The 15,687-nt window shown below is 36.5% G+C and overlaps 1 protein-coding gene across 1 annotated transcript in view; it reads right to left on the reverse strand.

Annotated features, from left to right (window-relative positions):
* rngtt (RNA guanylyltransferase and 5'-phosphatase) overlaps positions 1-15,687 on the reverse strand; it is a 123,861-nt gene that overhangs the window by 87,412 nt on the left and 20,762 nt on the right. Inside the window, exons 6-9 of the mRNA XM_058755475.1 lie at positions 10,327-10,579; positions 9,998-10,107; positions 8,147-8,248; positions 223-358 (exon numbers count right to left, since the gene is read on the reverse strand). Coding sequence (XP_058611458.1) covers positions 223-358; positions 8,147-8,248; positions 9,998-10,107; positions 10,327-10,579 — 601 coding nt within the window. The remainder of the gene's footprint in view (positions 1-222; positions 359-8,146; positions 8,249-9,997; positions 10,108-10,326; positions 10,580-15,687) is intronic.

Below are 15,687 nucleotides of genomic sequence, written 5' to 3' on the forward strand. Positions count from 1 at the left end.
CCTTTAATTGAGAAACCCAGCCTTGCTATTTCTGCATATGAGCTGATAAATGCTCTGAGAGCAAGATCCTCATTTGTAGAAAGATGCATTAGCTCACAACACCACCTTATTTTTGACCATCCCATGAAAACCAAACCTGTGAGCGTCCATTAAGTGTAGAAATAGAGCGCATCCTCTCTATCTAACCTGATTAACAGGCTTTCAAACCATGCAATAACTCACCCCATCCAGAAGTGTGTTGGAAAGGTGGATGCGAAGATCCTTCCGGAAAGGAAACTCCATGTTGGCTATGTGAAAGACTGAATTGTCTCTGTCAATCATATAGACTTCATCTTTTCCATCTATCAACATCATGTACCTGTAAAAACACAAGAGACACAGTGAGGTGATTCAGTTAATTTACCCCTACCCCAAATATACGTGTACATGCGTGTTGCTGTTTTTGGCTGTCCTTGTTAAAGGTTGTATAACTGTTCATTTGGAACAGAGGCAAAAATAGTTTGCATGGTACTTTCTGCGTGACTTTGTATTACTAATTTGGGTAAAAAGTAAAACTTTGGATTGATGATTATGCAAAAAGGTTGGCATAGAGAGCATATTACTGACCCCTTGAGGATCCTAACAAAGACCACCAAAAACAGAGTTAGAAACACCAATAAGAAACACAATGTTACAGGTAAACGATGGAAGGTCAAGAAGCATTGACTGGAAAATTGTGTGGCTACAAAACGAGACGGAACAAGATGTAAACAAGTCTGGCCAGATTTAGCTGCTTTTGGCTGTTTACGAGCAGAAATTAGCAGCTGAAGAGAAAAGCACTGATTGGGAACATGCGTCCCGGCGGCATGGACACGGCAGGAACTGATGAGCAGCAATGCCTCGTTTCATGTGGTTCACTGCCATCAGAAAAATGAACAGAAACACTTTTCATAATGGGTATAATTAAACAAAGAAAAATAAATCAGGTGAGGTTTAGTCTAATGAAATTTAGCGACCACTCCAGAGGCGTTCTCTTCAGTCATGTTTCCAGCATGGATGATAAACTGAAGACGATCAACTCTAAAAGCAGAATACAAACAGGACACAAAGCAAAAGGAGGCCCTGAGAAAGCAGGCAGCTGAAAGACAGAGGAATATAAGCTGCATCAGGATGTAAAATAACTTTAGATGCATCCAAAGCAAACTGAATGCATGACGCATGTCCCGATAGAGCGTGAACATCACTAGCGCTCGGATGAAGCCGCAGTGGAGAGGTTTGTACGACAAAACCCCAAAGGTACTACCAAAGTTTCCATAGGCTCAAACGGAGGCTTGCACGTGTACAATGACAGCACTATTAACAGGTGCAGTCACATTAACAAAATTTCACGGGCAAAAAGAGTCCATTGTCTGTTGTTGATAGTGATGTATGAAGCACAGCTCACACAGAAGTCACATTCAAACCAAGCAGCTTTCTGTTAGTTAATGCGGCAAATTTGCACGTCCAACTTGAAAGCTCACACAAAATCTTTCGACCTCAAGCTAAAGTCCTCACTGCATGGATTCCTATTCAAATTACTCAATTTAGAAAATGTACTTAACACTGGTAAATGTAAAAAGAAGAAAAAAAGTAATAAAATGTTTTTTAGAAATAAAAAAAAATTCCAACAATTTGAATGACAAAGTTTTAACATAAACTCATTGACAAGACTCATATTTGTCAGTCATGCATAAAAGAAATGGATAAGAAACTGCAAAAATTTCTACACTTCATAGCGTAATTTATTATTACCTATTTGCATCCATTTACATTTATTTAAATCATATTTCCAAAAAAAAAGAAAGAAAATTGCATTTATTCTGTTAATAGTACACACATGGTTAAAGCATAGCTGTGGAACAAGATGTATGAGTTTGGAACAATTAACATTTATTGATGATTGATATATAAACCTGTTGTGTTTTTACAACACATTCAGTTTATTAGTACCATAAGAGAAATCTAACCGGTTTCATTTATGCATGAGTAAATATGCATCACAATAAGTTTATTAGTTTGTCTGTGCTAAAACTCTGTAATCCAAATGGATAGGATTTTTTTTACGCAATTCAATGCATCTTATGTTATGCATCTTAAATTTGGGACTCATTTTTAAGTCCAAAGAGCAGCTGAGCCCCTCACTTCACTGGCTGTAAGAGAGCAGCGGTTTGGTTTGGCTCTCCAAATCATCGTTAGGAAGTCATTGCCAGCATTCAGAAAGACAGAGTCATCATATATATCAAAGACTGCAGTTACAGAAATATGAATGTGTTCCTCATTACACCTCAACTTCAATACGATCAGCCCAATTCCCTGTTTCTGCAGTTGTATCAGACACCAGGAGAAGGAACGGGGTCTTGCTCGAATACTGCACTGCTAAGCACCAAGTCACAGAAGTAACTAGCTAAGCAAAACAAAGCTCAGAAACATCTTTTTGTAACACAATGACTAGCATTAAATGTTGAGCACAGTGCTTGTGTTGTGAATGTGCAGGATGTTCTCATGCCATCACATCATATTCTGTGCATCTGTCCATGGCCTCATGCACTATTGGCCTTTTAGATATGAATAAAAGGTGTCTTCAGTGAATAACGCAAGAGTGTGATGTATCCCGGTCACGTATTGTACTGAAATTAGCAACTAAATGGGAACGCTTCTGACTTCAGCAAATTGAGTTGTCTCAAACGCTGACAGTGTCTGCCAAAATGAAAAAGCATAGAAAAAAAACCTCTGAAATCTCTGCTTTTGGAGATATTCAGAAATATTTCAAATTTATTTAGACACAACTTCAACTAAACATGATAGCAACACAATGCACATTTCAAAATCAAAATTATTTAAAAGAATTGTTTTCTACGAAAAAGCTATAGACCTAATTACACTTTTTCACATTCTATGTCATTGACATCAAAGTGCAACGTGTTTTCATGCGCCAAATGCAAATGTGCGAATGAGATTTGAGATGCAGGACAGATGCAGTTTTCAGTGAATAACAACTTCAAATATTTCCGTTCCTTACACAACGTCAGCACAGGGTTTCACTGAATTCAAATGTTAACGAACTACTAATATGTTATAGAAGTGAGGGATAATGAACATCAGGACAGTTTTTAATTGCAAAATAAACCCCTACAGGGTGATCAAGACCCCAGAGTGAAGTGAAGGGGGTTATTTTGTGATAAAAACAACTAGATAAGTATCTCACAGAAGTGAGTACACCTCTCACATTTTTGTAAATATTTTATTATATCTTTTCATGTGACAACACTGAAGAAATGACACTTTGCCACAATGTAAAGTAGTGAGTGTACAGCTTGTATAACAGTGTAAATTTGCTGTCCCCTCAAAATATTTTGTGTGGCCACCATTATTTTCCAGCACTGCCTTAACCCTCTTGGGCATGGAGTTCACCAGAGCTTCACAGGTTGCCACTGGACCTCTTCCACTCCTCCATGACGGCATCACGGAGCTGGTGGATGTTAGAGACCTTGCTCTCCTCCACCTTCCGTTTGAGGATGCCCCACAGATGCTCACTAGGGTTTACGTCTGGAGACATGCTTGGCCAGTTCATCACCATTACCCTCAGCTTCTTTAGCAAGGCAGTGGTTGTCTTAGAGGTGTGTTTGGGGTCGTTATCATGTTGGAATAGAAGGAAGTGGATCATGCTCTGCTTCAGTATGTACCCGGATGTTGTACAACACTGCTATTGACGACGGTCATTCTCTGGGAATAACAAACCTGGAAATGGCATGACTGTCAAATCAGAATCAACTTTATTCAGAGAGTCACGCAATAATGTTGATAATGAATTGAAAATTAACTTATTACCAAAGCTTTACACACTGAAAAGCTTTACTGAGTACACAGAAGGGCTTTTCACACTGCGCTTAACGAAGCGGCGTTAAAATGTTATGGCTTGGCGCTTAACTACAAGACAACTAGGGCTGTCAAAAACAATTCGGATTTCGAATATTCATCAAATTTAAAATAAAAATCCACATTTGAATGCAAAAAACGTTGCATTCAAATTTTGGGTGTGCGTCAGACAGCCTTACCAGTGGCACACAAGATGCGATGACGACGAAGGTGTCATTGCATTTTAATGTTTTTCATAGCTTATCCAGTTGAACCCACTAGATGCTGCGCTGCTACCTTGTTCATTCAAAATATTGCGGAAAAACAACATCAATGCAGAGAAGATGCTGTTCACGTCAAAACCAAGTCGTTCACACAGAATTATCGCATTTTCTAGAGAAACATCTATCACCGTTGCACTCGCGTCTCGCACAAGAGAGCCGCATGTTTAGAAAGCCATGTAAAATTAATGTAAGTTCAACTTTTAAAAAACAGACTTTGAGACTTTATGGCGGTTTTCCCCCATCCCACTGCATCTCAGGTTTTTAAATAGAAAAAGTACTCTTTGTAATTGGTTTACGGTCCTTTGTATTGAACTATATATACATACATGATGCTGTTTTGTTTCTAATTGTTTAAGCAAATTAATTATATTTGGTTTATAAACATTAATATGCACTTTTTTCAGTGATAGTCGTGTTATTGTATTGCTTTGAAGAAATGTGCATTAGTAATATTTTGCTCGAGGTGGCCTAAGGAGAGAAGCCAAAAGATTTTTTTACCCCTAACTGAAATTATGTCTTTTAAATTCAAATTTAATTCGAATACTGATAATATTTAAATACAAAATTCGAATTTTGTTTTTTAGCCATTTTGACAGCCCTACAGAAAACCAATCAGAAATTGAACAGTGGGCTCATGTCACATCGGTCATAGGAACTGTGCTTTGTGTCAACAGTATAGCATTTATAAGAAATGTCAAACGACGGAAAACAAGTCGACTGGAGTGAGGAGGAGACAGTGCTGTTTTTACAGTTATGGTCAAAAAAGTCTGTTCAAGACAAATTGGATGGCACAGTCAGAAACAACAGAGTGTTTAAGAAACTGACAGACAAATTAGCTGAGGCTGGATATCAACAAACTATTTTAAATGACAGGATAACTGATGCCAGAAAAGCTGTGAAAACAGGTTGCGTGCTGTGATTGTCCTTTCAGTGACACTGACAAACACAAGACTTTAACCTGGGGTTTAGGAACGTGCAGTGTGAAACAACAGCAAATAATTCACCAGGATTAACTTTTAACCCTGGGTAAGTGTGAAACGTGAAGCAAGATAACCCGGGGTTAACAATTTCGCTTGTGAAAAGCCCTAGACATTCTATATAGACGGATTATTCAATTTATTCATTATTAGAATTACAGATGAAAATTGAATTACTCATTAGCCAGTCTGCAAAATAAACCCACAACGAGCATTAAATCAGAGTAACTTGGCTGTCAAGCCAAGAACTCATCATCTGGCTGCTCACTTTATAAAAATCTTTAACATTACATGGTTTAAATCAAACTGTAAGAATGCCAGTCTGTCCCTCACTGACGTAAATGACACGAATAACGCATATCTATCATGACTCTCACGTATTTGGAAAATTATCAGAAGGTTTTTTCTCTCAAGCTTGTTATGACACATTTACATGAATCCATTATATGTTCATCATATAATGCGATCGATTCTCTTCAGAAAAATTTGGACTAAACTGCTAAACCGAGTGTTAAAAACTGTGTTTGCATAGACTGTCAATGGAGGACAGAACTATCTCAGATTTAATCAAAACATCTTCATTTGTGTTCTGAAGATAAATGAAAGTCTTATAGGTTTGGAAAAACATGAGGGTGAGCAAATTATGTTTTTAATTAAATAATAACAACATAAAATAATAACAACAGGATTTTCATTTTTGGGTGAACTATCCCTTTAAATAAATTAATTAAATATATAAAATACAGTTTCATGGACAGTTTATGGTTAGTAAATTTGGTCACACTTTATTTTAAGGTCCAATTCTTGTCATTAACTACGACTTTTGCCTCAATAAACTCCTAATTTTCTGCTTATTAATAGTTAGTGCGGTAGTTGTTAAGTTTAGGTGTTGAGTAGAATTAGGGATGTAGAATATGGTCATGCAGAATATGTGCTTTATATATAATAATAAACTGCCAATATGTTAATAATAGACATGCAAATAAGCAACTATTTAATAGTGAGAATTGGTCCCTATACTACAATTCACCACATATTGAAAACTGGTGTGATATCAGAGACCCAAAAAAACAACAACTGTCCAACAAAAAAGAAACCCATCAGTCGTTGCTTTAAAAGTGAAAAAGTGACGTGACATGTGGCCAAGTATGGAAACCCATACTCGGAACTAGTGCTCTGCATTTATCCCATCCTAAGTGCACACACACACCATAAACACACACCCGGAGCAGTGCGGCAGCACCCGGGGAGCAGTTGGGGGTTTGGTGCGTGGTATTGAGGATGGAGAGGGCGCTGTACATTCACTCACCCTACCTACAACTCCTGCCGGACCTGCGACCTTTGAGTTACGAGCCCGACTCTCTAACCATTAGACCACGACTTTAAGCCCCTTTAATTCCCTGGACGTCCCCTGAGCAAACACATCACACAGTGATACTCTGTAAGCCATGAGTGGCCAAAGCTCAGGATAATGGGCTTGTTAGAGCAGATCTCCAGTTAAAGAGATCTTTTTAACATCTCAGTGACGGAGCCGAGCGTTCCTCTGTCAGAGAGCCATGGCTGTTCTGCTCAACTTTCAACTGAATTTGTGACACACCAAACCCGCTCATTCGCTTCTGCCAAGCCATAGAGCATTGCTGCAAGGTGCCAACTGTGGTGCTTCTGAGCAGATCTGTCTTATGGGTGAGTGTTTAATGATGTTCATGCAGACATTTGATTCTGCTTTGAGCACATGAGCCAGCAGGAGCGCAGAGAGACGGTTCACATCATTAGAGCAGACAAGCTCATGCAGAGCTGCCATAAAATTACCTGGACCATCATTAAATGGCCCTCTATGAGCGCTAGACTCTGACATTATAGAAACAGCACAAGAAAATTACACTAAAGATCATCAAAAGAATCATTTTTAAAAAGAAAACATCTGATATTATGTAGGCATTAATGTTATCAGTGTTAACTAAAATCTTTTTAATTAAAAGGGAGCCAAAAAGAAGAAAATAAGTTACTCAACCAGTTCTAGATGGTCAGATAGATTTAATTAATTTCATCCAAGTCTGACTTCTGGCGTTCAGTGCAGAAAAGTGTCTGATTAACACACACAACCTGCCAAAGCTCACACTGAAACCTGAAAGGCACACTGAGATTGCTTGTATGTGCCATTAAGGCTTGTAAATGTAATGCATGTAACGTGTTTACAGCATTTAAAAGCGCAGCCATCTACATGAAACCTTTCACATCTTTAGTTGGTCCAAACAAAAACCTTAAAACAATAATAGAATGAATAATAATAAAAGTTGGTCACTCCAAACTCCCGTAAGTTTCATCAAGTTCAACAAGGCTGCATTTATTTGATCAAAAATACAGTATGTATAAATAAATAAATATTGTGAAATGATTTGTACAATTTAAAATACCAGTTTTCTCATTTAATTTAGTTTTAAAATGTAATTGATTCCTGTGATGCAAAGCCTTCAGAAGTCATTATTAAAGTTCTTTAATGTCACGTTTAATTAATTTAATGCGCCCTTGTTGAAAAAAACAACAAAAAAAACTCAAACCTTGAATATGTAATTATTGTAACTAAAAGCATCCCCTCCAGATGAAAACATTAGTTAATCCAAGCTGCAAAAACAACTTAAACTTTAAATTATACTTAACAACACAACCATGATCTCATTAACATATGACCTCTCACATTTACATATCATCTATTCAGTAATCAGCAAATTCATGCACTTCACTTGCATATTGAATAAGATAGCAAAAATAGCCTGTTTAATTATAAGAGTTAGAGAGGAGGCGGTCAAAAATAGCCACAAAACCATAAGGAAAATCGAGAAAAATAATTTCTTTAGGACATTGGGAAAGTGCAATATGGCTATAAAAATGTTAATAATTTTAATATCCCTTTTTAAGCTATCTTTCTTTGTGTTTCTAGTGAGATGCCACAGTGGTTTCGACGTGATTTAGCGTAGCGTGTGAACGGCACAGTACTTCAGTCGCTGGACTCACCGTGTGCCGTCTGCTTTCCAGCTGACTTTATAAACGTTCTGCTCCAACAGACGAATGTTCCTGCGGTCCATCGATACGGGCTGAGCACCAGGAAACCCCGATCTGACAGACAGGCACAGAAAAATAAACACGTGGGATTATGGGACACATTGCTGGGTGGTTTAACTGATCTCCACTCATCAGTGAAAGTTATCACGGCTGCTGTTTCATCAGGACAATAACTCACGGCAGACTTTAGCACTTTCCATTAATAGGGTATAAAAATGTTTTCCAATACTTATTAGGCACAAATACAAATAATGTTCTTCGTTATATCATAGATATTCACCATATATATTTTCTAAAGCATGTTATTGATTGACAGCTCATTCATGCATGTGCTCCTTTTATTTATTTTTATTTGACCTCTGAATTGTTTTGTTTTTTTTAAGCTTTATTTTTTGATATACACTACCAGGCACAAGTTTTTGAACAGTAAGATTTTTTATGTTTTTTAAAGAATTCTCTTCTGCTCACCAAGCCTGCATTTATTTGATCCAATATACAGCAAAAATGGTAATATTGTGAAATATTTTTTATTATTTAAAATAACTGATTTCTATTTGAATATATTTTAAAATGTAATTTATTCCTGTGATTTCAAAGATGAATTTTCAGCATCACTCCAGTCACATGATTCTTCAGAAATCATTCTAATATTCTGATTTGCTGCTCAAAAAAACATTTATTATTATTATTATGTTGAAAACAGAGATTTTTTTTCAGGTTTCTTTGATGAATAGAAAGTTCAGAAGTACAGCATTTATCTGAAATAGAAGTCTTTTGTAACATTATAAACATCTTTATCATCAATTTTTACAAATTTAAAGCATACTTTACAGTAATATTTTCTATAATTCCAAAAATGAAAATCTGTATATTAGAATGATTTCTGAAGGATCATGTGACATTGAAGACTGGAGAAATGATGCTGAAAATTCAGCTTTGATCACAGCAATAAAGTACATTTTAAAAATATATTCAAGGTATTTAATATTACTGCTCGTGCTGTACTTTGGATCAAATAAATGCAGGCTTGGTGAGCAGAAGAGACTTCTTTAAAAAATATTAAAAATCTTACTGTTCAAAAACCTTTGACAGGTAGTGTATTTTATTAAGACAGGATAGTGTAGAGTAGACAGTAAGTGAAGTGGGTGGGATCTGTAAAAAAAAAAAAGGTCCTCAAGCCGGGATTTGAACTCGGGACTCCCGCAACACAACAGCGTTATATGTTAGCGCACTTCCCACCAGGCTATCAGAGCCGAAAACCTTCTGAATATTTCATCTAAACATATCACTCTATCTTCCAGTGAAATGACAGATTTCTCTCTGATCACATGCTGGACTTCTCCAATCACTGGTCACTTTAACCCACCCCATTCTTTCCTCCAGTTAACTAATGGACACAACAATGCCCCTATCCTATTTAATACCTATTACTTGTGTGTTAAATTCAATTTATTACATGAAATTTAATTATACATTTTTTATATAATTAGTTTGACTCTGATGTATGTCAGAATACACAAGAAATGATCGGTTTCATCACAACTTTTAATATTATCTAACAAAAAATACATCTAGCATGAAAAGCAGGTTGTTTTATATATTGTATTAATACACTTAAGGTAGTATACATTCATTATTTTACATCAGTAATTTAAGCTTAATCATTCAACTGTTACCAAAGCAATGGTATAAAATCAAATATTCTCTCACGCATGGGAAGTTTTACCAGCAATTACAAAACACACACACACACACGCGCACACACACGCACACACACACACACACACACACACACAGACTCACTTGTCCCACTCGGAGAACTCCTGACACTTCCTCTGGGTCAGGCCGAGCTTGGGCTGTGACGTGACTTGAGTGACTCCTTTGACAGAAACTCCCTCCAGAAACACAGCGTGCTGAGACACAAACAAACACAAACACTCCTCACACCTGCACACTAATATTTCAGAAGGAAAGGAAAGGAAGTTGATACCCGGGACACTAAACAGAACAGTCCAGGTTATATCGAGCTGATACACTGTCAGAGATGAGCATTATTAATGAGCTGTGCTGTATTAAACCAGGGTTTTTCCTTCAAGACTATGAGAGAATGAGCTGAAATGAGTTTCTCTCACCAGTTTTAGCCGTTCTTTCTTCTTCTTGCCCTGACTGGAGTGAGAGGAGCTGGGCTCGGAGCCCTGAGCGGTGGCATTCCCATCATCGTCCACATCTTCGTCGTCCTCCTCGTCGAAGCACCATTCGGGGAGAGCAGGGGCCGGCGGCGCATCCTCCACGTCCCCGTAGCGGCGGAAAAGCTCCTTAAGATAGTCGGCTTTATAGATGCCCGGCGGCCGAGCCTGAGCGAACGCTGCCACAGCGGCCTCGACACTGACATGACAAAACACACAACACACACTCATGCTGTGAATTCAGCCGTCAGAAAGAGCTATTTGTAAATATAACTCCAACCCTGAGTGCTGCTTAAAAATACATACATATTAAAATGATTAAAATACTGATTGATGTGCATCTTATTTCTTGATTACTTCAATAACAAAATAAACCAATTAAAACTTAAAAAAAATGAAAACTATGATCTTTTTTAATGTTTGATCATTAAAAAATATATTTAATATTGATATTTGAAAATATTTGAAATGTTTGTATTTATTTTAAAGGGGCGTTTTTTTTCTAGGCTTGATAGTGTTTATGGAGTTCAGTCTAACATGTGTTCATGCTTCGTTTGTTAAAAAAAATGCATTATTTTTCACATAATTTACCTTTATTCTACACCACTCTGTCTCTTCTCCTATAAAAGCGCTGATGATTTCCTGCTTTTATGAAGCCCCTCCCTCAGAAATACGTGATGGGCTCAGATTGGTCAGCTGGCCCAGTGTGTTGTGATTGGCTAAACCGCCTCTACTGACTTTCTAAATGTCCCGCCCCTCGTCTCAGCGGCATGTGCTCTGGTTGTATTGTAAACAATGGCGTCGTCAATATTGCTTATCAGTTTGAGCCGCGGAGGATATTAGTGAAGAGGATCGCGCAGAACCTGTGCAAGCACGGCTCTTAATGGTATGTTTTTTGTTTGTTGTTGTCGTCTCATACTTTTAGATACGCTGTTATTTGTAAATGCTACTGCTTATGTTAGCTTTAATATACGGCTTTATCCTGATTAAAGCTTTAATACAGCACGGCAACCGCACACGCGTCCATGTATAACGCTTCTCATAGCTATGTGAAAATATCTGTCTGTCTATACACAAAGTGTGTAATTGGAACAGTTCATTGTTGGAGCTGAGCTGATGATCTGAAAGAGAGAGAGAGATTCAGAGCGTGTGCAGGGGACGCGAGGAACAGGATTGAGAAACGCTGCTTTAGAACACTGATTTTGAAACTTGTGAATCCATTAGAATCGTCAGAATACAGAATCTCGATTCATGTATGAATAAATTTTTTCATGCACCCCTAGTTTTGATGGTATGGCAACAACTCTTCCTCTTCTCTAAAGCAGCACAGCATGGCCCCGCCCCCCTTTGCTGCGTGTTCCTGGGCGGGTTTTATCTGGGTTCGTTACGTCACGAACCCGGGAAGTAACTCGTTGAAGTCCCTACGAGCCATTTTTGTAGGCATTAAACTGCCATAATTTTAAAAGACAATATCTCCGTTTGCGTTGAACTTTCAGCATCGTAACTTTTCAGATATTGTTTATGCTCAAACAGCAACATTAAACACAAACTAACTTTAAAAAAAGTGAAATCGCAATCAACCACCCCTTTAAAACTATTTTGTCTTATTTTAATTTCTAAACTAAATTACATATTTCTGTAGTTCATGAGTACTTATTTTATATTACTTACACTAAGTTTGGGGTCATTGATAATAATCAGAGATGTTTCTTGAGCAGCAGATCAGCACATCAGAGTGATTTCTGAAGGATCATGTGACACTGAAGACTGGAGTAATGATGCTGAAAATACAGCTTTGCCATCACAGGAATAAATTACATTGTAAAATATATTAAAAGAGTTTTAATATTGTAATAAATCAAAGTAATAAACTACATTTTACAGCATTTTAAAATAAAATATAGTATTCAAGAGGTTAAAATAAACTGTAATATTACAGATATTACCTTAAGAGACATCTTCGAAAACAACACAAAAAACATTAACTTTTGTTGTGTTTTGTGTATTGTTTTAATTATACATAATTTAATTTAAAAAAAAATACAAAATTCCTTTAATTTTGTACAAGAAAAATTTAATATTCAAGATAAAATTTTAAAGATATGCACTTTTGTACAGTGATAAATATCAGTAAGCTCTGAAATTCATTGAAGAAAAACAGTAAAATGGCCAAAAAAAAAAAAGTGTGTGAGAGAGAGAGAGAGAGAATTGTGCTTAAATCTCAACTGGATTTTAGACATCTCATCTTTATACAAGTTAATGCAGAATCACCCACTTGTAATAAAGCTCAAAGTCTGCTGAATAAACATTATTAATGCATCAGTGATTATGAGATAAGACAGCTAAACTGCCTGCCAGATATCATGTTTATATTCATGGCATCACTACAAAAGCAAACTGGAGGAATCTGCTTCGGTCTTATATAATATGATATAATACATCCTTGCTAAGCCACCCTAAAAATGACAGATGAATTTCTTTAAGCTACAGCAGTATGTCTTCACTAACTTGGAGGAAAACAACTACACGGCATCAAAATAAAAAAAACTAAAGAATAATGAAAGATTTACAATAAAACAATTAAAACCTCTCCTCAGTGCAACCCAGCCTTTTCTAACATGCTTGGCTGAACGTAATGAAGCATCGATTAGCCAAAGCAGGTGTGGAGGAGACAGGATTTACAAACTCAAGAGTAACTCCATATGAAGAGCTCTTGCAGGCTGTTACACAGATCAACTGCTTTGGCTTTAGGACCAAAATATAGATTCAGTGGCCATTCAAAACAGTACCGTTACTGATTATCATACAAAAGTAAAATAAAAACGTCCTAAAACTCAAACACTGTTAATATTCCCATGAATTACATTAATATGACATGAGGCTGAATAGCAGAAAGCCGACCTGTATTCAGCCTAACGGATTCTAAATCATGTTTTCTTTGCATGGTTTTGTTCATGATGTTTGATTTTAAGATTTATTTTGCTATATCCTAACATTGCAGTCAGGCTAGTTGTATTTTATTATTTGCATTTAGCATATTTTCAGTGCTGTTCACAACCCAATCAAAACAGAGCTGTGATGAGATGCACTCAAAACCAATCAAATCCATTGTATTTCTTCCCAGCACTTTTCAGCTTCACACAGACGCATTAGGAGCTCCAGTGAGAAAGTCAGAGCAGACAGCAGGAATGACAAACACTGTGATCTCCAATGCACTGCAAACACAATAAAGACTCGTTCGGAGCAGAAGCCTGGGGCCTGAAACCTGACCTCAACACACTAACCTTCACACATCTGATAAAACTAGCTTTTTTTTACTAAAATATGTAATAAAGATGATATAATATTTATATACACTATCGCAAGTTTAGGGGTTGATACGATTTTCAAGGCTACATTTATTTTACCAAAGATACAGTGCAGAAAAAACAAACTGTAATATTGTGAAATATTATCAATTCTATACATATGTTATTTTAAAAAAATTAATCGTAATATATCTTAAAACGTAATTTATTGCCGTGATCAAATTTTCAGCATCATTACTCCAGTTTTCAGTGTGATTCTTCAGAAATCGTTGTAAGATGCTGCTCAAGAACATTTCTGATTATTATCAATGTTGAAAACAGCTGTGCTGCCCAATGTTTTTTTTCCAGATAAATGAAAGGTTCAAAAGAACAGGGTTTATTTGTATGTTTCTATTTCAATTATAATTTTTTTTTGTAAAATATATAAACAGCTACTTTTGATCTATTTAATGCATTTCTTAAAAAGAAAGAGGGAAAACAGTAGTGTATTTGGAAGTGAAAGTGAAACTGAGATTTGTGAGCTTTTGTGTTTCACTCTCAGCAGCAGCTTCATCTCCTGCTGGCCGTCACACAAGCACTAACACACGTACTACTGTGAGTGACCTGCTTAGTTATCTCGTATATTTCAGCATTTTACACGCATACAATGACTGGGGCAGACTATATTAGTGAATAGTCAAAAAATACTGTGTGTACAATATATACAATGACCTAATTCTGACTAATTCCAATTATGTGTTTGGCTAGCAACAATGCAAATCACTAAAATAGATTACATAAATTATGTTTTTTTTTTTTTTTTTTTTAGTTTTTTAATGGATTAACCTTATTTAATAAAATGTAGTTAAATATACATATTTGTGACCCTGCACCACAAAACCTTATTAAGCTTATTACCTAGTTTGACAGTCCTAGCACAATATTCTTTGCTGACCCTCGAAACAGACCCTGCCTGTATTTCTCAAGTGAGATTCAACTTTCAGTTGCCAGTCTGTGGATATATACGTGACCCTGGACCACAAAACCAGTCTCAAGTCGCTGGGGTATATTTGTAGCAATAGCCAAAAATACATTGTATGAGTCAAAATTATACATTTTTCTTTTATGCCAAAAATCATTAGGATATTTAGTAAAGATCATGTTCCATGAAGATATTTTGTAAATTTCTTACCATAAATATATCAAAACATCATTTTTGATTAGTTATATGCATTACTAAGAACTTCATTTGGACAACTTTAAAGGCGATTTTCTCAATATTTTGATTTTTTTGCACCCTCAGATTCCAGATTTTCAAATAGTTGTATCTCAGCCTAATATTGTCCGATCCTAACAAACCATACATCAATGGAAAGCTTATTTATTCACCTTTCAGATTATGTATAAATCACAATTTAGAAAAATTGACACTTGAGACTGGTTTTGTGATAGAGGGTCACATTTGAAGTCTTAGTTTAAATATTTAATTTAAAACAATGGCATGTAGCCTTAAAGTACTTGCATTACTATTTGACTGGCAGACTGCTTCCTCGTTCATGAATATTAATTGATCGGTTAGCAAGCTTCCCTGAACATCTAGTCCGGTCACAAGAAATTAATATTCATGTGCCAAGCCTTCTTTCCAAATCCTGCCTGTCAGCTAATCAGGCAGGCCTACAGAGCAAACATTGTGTAACTCAATTAATATTCATGAGCCAAGCCTTTGCCGTGACAGCATTCGTGAACTCACACCCACGTACCGAACCCGGTCTGTGCTACGGAAGAGAAAAACTGCCATTTCATCTTTTTTCTGTTTTGATATTAACCTTATACTGTTTCATTGACCTCTCTAGTTATAAATTAGAAGAAGAAAGTCCAATTTGGATGTCAAAATGTTGTTACCGTATGTCAGTCAGTATTGGCTAGCACGGTTTTATATTCTGCTCTGCTGTCCTCTCAGGATTTTCTCCATGTCCCTCTGACTGTACAATCACGAACACTGACCGCAGGTGATAGACGT

Source organism: Onychostoma macrolepis, chromosome 20 (assembly GCF_012432095.1).
Source record: "Onychostoma macrolepis isolate SWU-2019 chromosome 20, ASM1243209v1, whole genome shotgun sequence".
NCBI classification, from domain to species: domain Eukaryota; kingdom Metazoa; phylum Chordata; class Actinopteri; order Cypriniformes; family Cyprinidae; genus Onychostoma; species Onychostoma macrolepis.